We start from the raw sequence: 7,893 nt of genomic DNA on the forward strand, positions 1-7,893 counted from the left end.
CTGAGAGCCTAGCCTAGGAGCCTAGGTTAGGAACCTTTTTTGGTTTTATGTTCCCATAACTATTACTTTTATAACTAAGTTACACTGTTACAACTCTCTAACTCCTTATAAAGTTCTTAAAAGGAGAAGCTATGGGAAAAAGAGGGAAGGGTAACCATACTCTGCCTATATCTTCATTCATTCATCTTCTCTATGAGTTAGATCTAAGGCAATATCTTAACATCATTGATGATGGTTGGAAGACTGTTGATGATCTGGTGCTTGGAGGAAGCTTGGTTGGCCTGCAAAAGTTAGGTAAGTTAAATTCTATAATAAAATGTTACTAGAATCACATGTTGAAAGGTTTCAGTCACTGCTGGAAGAAACTTCAGAGTTGGTACCTAGTATTTCTCAAATTGAATGGGAAAATGGAAGTCACTGTTTGATGCAAGAAATTGAAAGTTATTTCAATGAGAAAAATTATAGACAAGGAATTTACAAAGGTTAGATTTAACAACACTGTAGGATAGATGAATTGTAGAAGCTTAAGATGGCCTAATTAAAGAAGACATTTTCAATGATGATTTTTTACAAAGCACTTTGAAAAAATTGGCTAACGTTCATGCAGAGGTGCAAAGTTATTATAATATGTGACAAATTGTAGGAACAATATGAAGGAAAACAACAGGGAATGTTGAACTAAAAGCCAAATCAATGGCAGCAGATGGAAATATTTCTTAGAAGGAACAAGAATTGAAACATGCAGAAGTTGCAGTACATAAATGGAATGAAACCATTGAAAAATTTTATAGTGGAATATCGTGCTGTATAAAGGAAAAATAGCAGAATGAAAATGGCTCTGAAGAGTTCAAAAATTCAGTTAGACTTTAAAACATAGTATTTCAAATTCTCCCAGTCAACTAGTCCTTCATACTGAGGCAACTAGTTCTAATTGAGTGCAGGCACCATTGAAGAAAGATGAGCCTTTTTATGCATTATAAGTTGAATAGTTATTCTTACTCTTCCTAAAGCATCTGAATTTCCTACAGTTACAGTTCGAGCTACCACTCTAATTCATCCTTAGAGTCAATTTGTTGTAGCTACCTTCCAGAACAGATGATTAGGGGGTCTGGTAGATTTATTATGGAAAGAGTAGCTTTAACTAATGTTATGAGACAGTATTATGACTATGGTTTTGGAAGGATATGGCCACGGGATTTCTGCTAGACAGCCCTTGGACACAGTTTTATTTCTGAGTTACATCGTCAATGAAAATGGGTATTTATCATGCATAATACATACTGCGGGCTCTTGATGCGTGTCTTCTTTCTGTGTTAGTAGTTTTCTTTGCACGTATTCTCCTCACTAATTTGGAGCCTATCTTTGCATGTAAACAGCAGCATCCGATTAGAATGTTTTAAACAAGTTTGTGATGGTTGCGATGCTCCATTTGGTTGACTTGTGAATATTTAAATAATATTAACTCACTTAGATAACTGGCAGGTGAGAAAATATCACAGTCAAAAGGGACATGCATGAACCGGGTGTTTTCTGCAATCAGATCAGCCTCGCCAGGGGGGAAAGGTGGTGGATTGCTAGAGAGGCCAACAATTGAGAAAACTACACCTGGTCGGGAATCTGAGTTTGATCTACGGTAAATAGAATGATGTCTTATGAACATATTTTTGTTTTATGTAGTATTTTTGTCAAATAAAGATATCTACTCCAAGGACAAGGTTATTAGAGTGTATGTGACTAGAATTTTACTCTAAGTTTATTTTCGTTGTCAATGGAATAGACATGATGTCTTTAGAATTTTCAATTCCTTTGATGCATCTTCTAAGCCTCTTGCTATTTCCTTGTCACTGCAATAAAAGAAAATCGAAGAAGACATCTCCACCATATCGTGTGTTATTGCACAATGACAATTATAACAAACGGGAGTATGTTGTGCAAGTTTTGATGAAGGTTATCCCAGGAATGACCCTTGATACTGCTGTTAATATCATGCAAGAAGCCCACCATAATGGCCTCGCAGTTGTAATTATTTGTGCTCAAGTTGATGCTGAAGAACATTGTACACAGCTGCGAGGAAATGGCTTACTCAGTTCCATTGAGCCTGCCAATGATGGTTGCTGAATATTTCAGTCATACTGATTTGTCAAGAGCACTGTGTATTATGATTAGGGGAAAGCTGTAGGAGTGCACATCAATGTTAGTGATATAAGTCAAATATGTAAATTTAATGCAGTCCCTTGAAAATGCATTGCTAATAGCTCTGTAATTCTGAATGCACATCTGTAGCTCTCTCTGTAAATGGAATGAACCAAAGCAAAGAGTATCATGCTACTTGTGGTAGTTCAGGAACTTGTATTATAAAGGAAATGATAGAGAGTATTTTCTGTCTGTTGTCAGTATCCGTGGCTAAATGTTTTGTAGTGCATATCCTTGTCTGCAATTCATGGAAACTTGTCTTTAGCTGTATTTTCTGAATTGCAAGATATTTCTCTGCCCTTGCAGATCATTTTGGTGACCTGGTCAATGCCTGTAAAGAAAGCTTACTTCTATCTAGTCAATCATTCTGAATTTTTATGTTGCTTTACACCTTTAACAAAGTTGAAGGGGCAAACAGAATCTGAAAAGCTGTATAGGTAAGAGAGGCATATATCTTTTTTGTACTTTTTCTTGTTTTGATGATTTGATATGCAGGTTGTTTTTGCTGTAGATTCTGTTATTTGTGGCCTGAAGAGTACTTAGGCTGCACTATTTTCAACTTTTAATTTTTGTTTAAACTATAGATATATTTTGTTCCTGGCTCAGAATGCTTCATATATTATGTCAGATAACAAATAAGTACGTTAGGGTTCAAGATGGTTACACCACACAGATGAGAGGGCTGCTAGGAAAGCCCTGGCCTACAAAGGCTGAAAATGTCAGCGTATGAGGCTGGACACACTGAAGGATGTTATGTAAAAATTAGTTAGTTATAGATTATTAGGCAAAGGGCATGATCCCGTTCACCAAGAGGTACCTAAGGCGGTATATAGCCAGGGCCTCTCAAGAGAATGTAATCATCATATATTCAATTATTAATAAAATATTTTATCATGGCTGTTAATAGCTAAAATTTTGTGCTTCGTCACAATAGCTAATTTTTGTGCTTCATCTGGTATTAGAGCGAGTTCACTCCTCAGGCTCTATTGATCTGCTGCCATCGGTTTCCTTCTGCTGCCACGGTTTCCTTCACTCATTCAACTCCACTGTCGTGCTCCCACACCCTATCCTTCTGCCGTCATCTGCACGTCTGCACACTGTCCACTGTCCGCTACATCTGCACACCGTTCCGCTGTCCGCCGTCATCTGTACACCCGTCCGCTGTCTTCTTCAAGCCACCCAAACGCTCCGTCGTTTGACTTGTCTCTTCCCCCATCCTATGAACTCATATATATATATATATATATATATATATATATATATACATACATATATATATATATATATATATATATATATATATATATATATATATATATATACATACATACATATATATATATATATATATATATATATATATATATATATATATATATAGTTTAAAAACTATATGTTATATAATTAAATTAAATTAATTTAATTTAAAAAAAAGGGAAAAAAAGAAGAAGAAAAGAGTTTATATATATATATATATATATATATATATATATATATCTATATATATATATATCTATATAATTAAAAAAATAATAATAATTAATTAATTAATTAAAAAGCTGGTGGACAAATATACACCCTCACAAACTCATTCAATGTCGTCAATATCAATGGCTAATTTCAATAAAAAATTGATTGACTTGGAGAATAGGATTACTAGCCACTCCGATGATTTCAACAAAAAATTAGTCGATCTCGAAAGTAAATTTATCGGGCATTCCGACGATATCAAGAAGCTTCAGGATACGACAAATCGGATAGAACTACAGCTTGGGCAGAACCAGATCCAATCCGAAATGAATCATAATCAGACATTAGCATTGCTAAACACCTTGTGTGGAAGGACGAAGGTTACACCCGAACAACTATTCCAAGATGATGGAGGTAATCAAGAGCACAATTCATCAGATTCAACAAAGTTAGCAGATTCTCACGAAAAAGCAGAATCTCAAAAAAATCAGCCACGCCCCATCAAGGAAATAATAACGCGACTTTTTCAAATAAGAAACTCTGGGATGCATTCAACAATCAACACCCTCTTTTCGCTCCACCGTTAGCAACATATCAGCGAAAGGGAAAATTCGAGATGCCTAAATTTGATGGGAACGAAAAATGTAGCGTTGCGTGGTTGAATAAAGCAGAAGAATACTTCGAGATTTACGACATCGACAATGATGACGAAAAGATTAGGCATGCTTCCATGAAAATGGAAAGAGAATAATATAATTGGTATATGTGGTGGAAGAAGATGACAATCACCATCAGTTGGAGAAAATTTAAAGATGCATTCTTTCAAAGATTCCAAGGTGTAAGGGAAGAAGAGTTCTTTTCAACACTCATCAAATTACGACCATCTTAAATCTTAAATCTCCGCTTCGTATTAAGTTTGTTTCACATCTTAAATCTTTTATATATTATTTGCAAGTTTGCATTGTATTTCCATTCTCTTTGAGAGTTTCCACATCGCTTGTGATGAGCCCTTATATGTATATCTTTTACATTTATGTTGTTTGTATTTGTCTTCTGAAAACATGGATTATCAATTCATTTTCAGGGTTTAAGAATATGTTTTGGTAATGCCTCTGTATACAATCAAGGCCCACTATTATCTTATATAGTTTCATGGGAAAATTTTGGCTATCTCAGTGAGCCCTATTCCATTATTTCAACCAAAAAAAAACCTTGTCTTTCTCCTTTTTTATATTCATTCAATCATATATTTTCCACCATTTTCATCCTATAGGTTATTTTAAAAAGTTAAAAAAAACTTGCAACTGTAAATCGATTTACTCTTGTGAAATTCATAATTTTCATTTTACGATAGGCTTGTATAAACTGATATATGTTTGAAGCCTCCTATGTATTCAATATCAATATCATATTTTTGCCTCATATTTATTATATTACACATAGAATTAGTAATATAAATAAAATTTGTATCTATGATATCCCTTTTATAAGTTATAGATTCTGGTTGTTTTCATTGTATGTTTTATCTCTGCCCTTTTGCTCGTTTTCTTTATCTTGCTTCTTAGCTTTCGTGTATGGGAATTTTGAGGCAAAATGTCCAACTCTACCATAGTAAAAACACTTAAAAGGAAACTTACCCTTATACTTCGCTGAGCTTCTTTTTAATTTTCTTACAAATTGGTCCATTGGCTTATCCGAGTCATGGCTAGAACAATCTTGGTGTTCTTTTCATTCTTTAGACTTCTTCAAGACTTTGAATGCGACTTCCTTTGACTTTGAATTTTCTCCTCCAATTTTCGTCTCATAAGCAGTGAGCTTCATCTGAATGCTCTTTTGGAACTATCATGGTTTTCCATGGTGTAAAGGTCATATGTGAAGTTGGATCCCAAGTGATATTATCTCATTTTCTTAGTTGAAACTTGGGAGCATGATCTAGGGTCTCCTACATAGCCAGTTTCATTTTCTAGTCAAGTTGGAACAAGAAATCATCTCGTAGAGGTTTTGGTGGTGTAGCTTGTTATAAAAAATAATATTTGTTCTAACATTTGGCTCTATAATATCGACCCACTCAATCAACACATTTGGATCGAAATTTCTAACTCCAACACCAATAAGATTTTTCTCGCAATCTATTATTTTGCTCCTATCAACTCTACATCTTATAAGAAAAACCACCTAGATAAGAATTGCCCTTTCAGTGCCTTAGAATAGGATATCCACAGTTTAAGGAATGAAGGTAACATCCTTTTTCTCAGGGACTTCAATGCTAGAACTGCTACTAACCAAACTACTCTCCTAAGTAATAACTCTAACCTTAACCCCCTATGGCTTGATGAGGACTTTGACTTAGCTAGTAGATTCAAAAGAAATTTTGAAGACATAATCGAGAACCTATTTGGTACTGAGCTAATCAAGCTTTGTAGCTCCCAAGACCTGATAATTTGTAATGGAATTAATAAGTGGTCAACATCTGGTTAAATTACTTGTATTCATGGTCTTGACAGTCGTGTTGTAGATTATACGATATCTGATACCCATGTGCCCAACAATATTGTAAACTTTGATCTCCTTAATGACCATGAGCGTAACTCTGACCATAGACATCTATCCTTAACTCTAAACCTTGACATGCATACCACCCACATGCAAAAGAATTGTGAGAGTCAAAGGCACGTTCATTTTGACAGAAGTAAAATGTATTTCTTCTTAAAGGATTTGAAAAAGGATTTAGGTTTCTTAACATATAATGATAACATTGATCACATCTACCACACATTTATTACAACCCTTTCCAATACCATTAACATATTCTCTACTGAGGTGTCATATAAAAAGAATAATGGAACATCCAACCCTTGGTATGATAACGATTATAAAATTTTCAGGAAAGCAATTAGAGATGCTCCTAATGAAACTATAAATCTTGAAAAAATAAATATGTATAAAGCTCTTATCAAAAGCAAGAAAATGTCGTATATAAATAAGAGGCAAGAACATCTTCTTACTTTTCTAAAGCTAAACCTAGAAAGTTTTGGAGGAATATTCTAGTTTGTAAAACGAAAAAAAGAATTCAATCCCATTAAAGAATTGGGATATCTATCTTAATAATTTTTATGATTTCCTAGACACCATGAGAAACATCTTAAACACCCTTATAGAGGAGGATGTCTTTTCTTTGGAAGACGTGGAGTTTGGGATTAAGAAACTCGCTAATGGGAAAGCTAGGGATATTGAAGGATATCAAGTTGAAGTTTTCAAAATGGGACGATCTATCCTCATCCCTCATATACATGAACTCTTCAATTTGATTGTGAAATGCGACTTCCCTAAGCCTTGAACACAAAGCCTTATTGTTCATATATTTAAAAGTGGGGATAAAAACATTCCCTCTAACTATAGGACCATTATGATCAAGCACATTTTATCCAAACTGTATGGGCTCATATTGGAAAAGAAGATTAGCCTTTGGCTTGAAAGCCATGGTAAAAGAGCTAAAGGGAAAGCTGGTTTTAGGAGACATCACTCAACTATTGACCATCTTGTTACTCTTAGGATCATTACTGAGGATTGTTGCAAAAATAAAACTGATCTCTTCTCTTATTTTGTTGACTTCAAAAAGCTTTCAACATTATTCCTTGGGATAAGTTATGGTGGAGACTTGAAGAGATAATGGTCCCTCTCGAGTTGAGGGTTATTGTGACTAGGCTATATTTGCCAAGCTTAAAGTAAATGCAATATCAGAGTTAAGCAAGTGGATACCCTATCCCCTATCCTTTTTGGCATTTACATTGATAAGTTAGAAGAGTGTTTGGAAGTTGCAAGATCCAAGGGCCCTAAACTCGTTGGTATGATCATTACTCTTCCCCTTTATGCTAAAGATATCATTCTTCTAGACATAAGCCATGATGATCTCAACAAGTAGCTTATAATTCTCAATGATTACTGCTCCAAGATGGGTATGATTGTTAATACTGACAATACTAAAGTTATAATAATTAAATCCAAAAAAATCAATTATGACAATTTCATTTATGATAACAATTACTTGGAGAAGGTTTCTTCCTACAAATATTTAGGTATTGGCATTCATCACTAGATTAATTGGAATTATAACAATGAGAAAAAGATTATAGGAGGTTGGAAAAATTATCATGAGCTTGAAAACACTTTTAAGTCTACTAATCTTTGAGTTTGGAGTAAAAATAAGTTCCTTTTTGAGATTCTTGTCAC

At 34.3% G+C, this 7,893-nt stretch overlaps 1 protein-coding gene across 2 annotated transcripts in view; it reads left to right on the forward strand.

The window, feature by feature from the left end:
• LOC149234012 (ATP-dependent Clp protease adapter protein CLPS1, chloroplastic-like) overlaps positions 1–2,396 on the forward strand; it is a 94,658-nt gene extending 92,262 nt beyond the window's left edge. For both annotated transcript variants that reach the window (XM_089371714.1, XM_089371713.1), the window contains exons 3-4: positions 1,483–1,633; positions 1,857–2,396. In XM_089371714.1, coding sequence (XP_089227840.1) covers positions 1,483–1,633; positions 1,857–2,118 — 413 coding nt within the window. In that variant the 3' untranslated portion in view covers positions 2,119–2,396. The remainder of the gene's footprint in view (positions 1–1,482; positions 1,634–1,856) is intronic.
• Positions 2,397–7,893: the final 5,497 nt, after the last annotated feature.

This window comes from Pinus tabuliformis, chromosome 8 (genome assembly GCF_031772625.1).
Source record: "Pinus tabuliformis cultivar Carrire ecotype Pingquan chromosome 8, CPIR1, whole genome shotgun sequence".
NCBI classification, from domain to species: Eukaryota; Viridiplantae; Streptophyta; class Pinopsida; order Pinales; family Pinaceae; genus Pinus; species Pinus tabuliformis.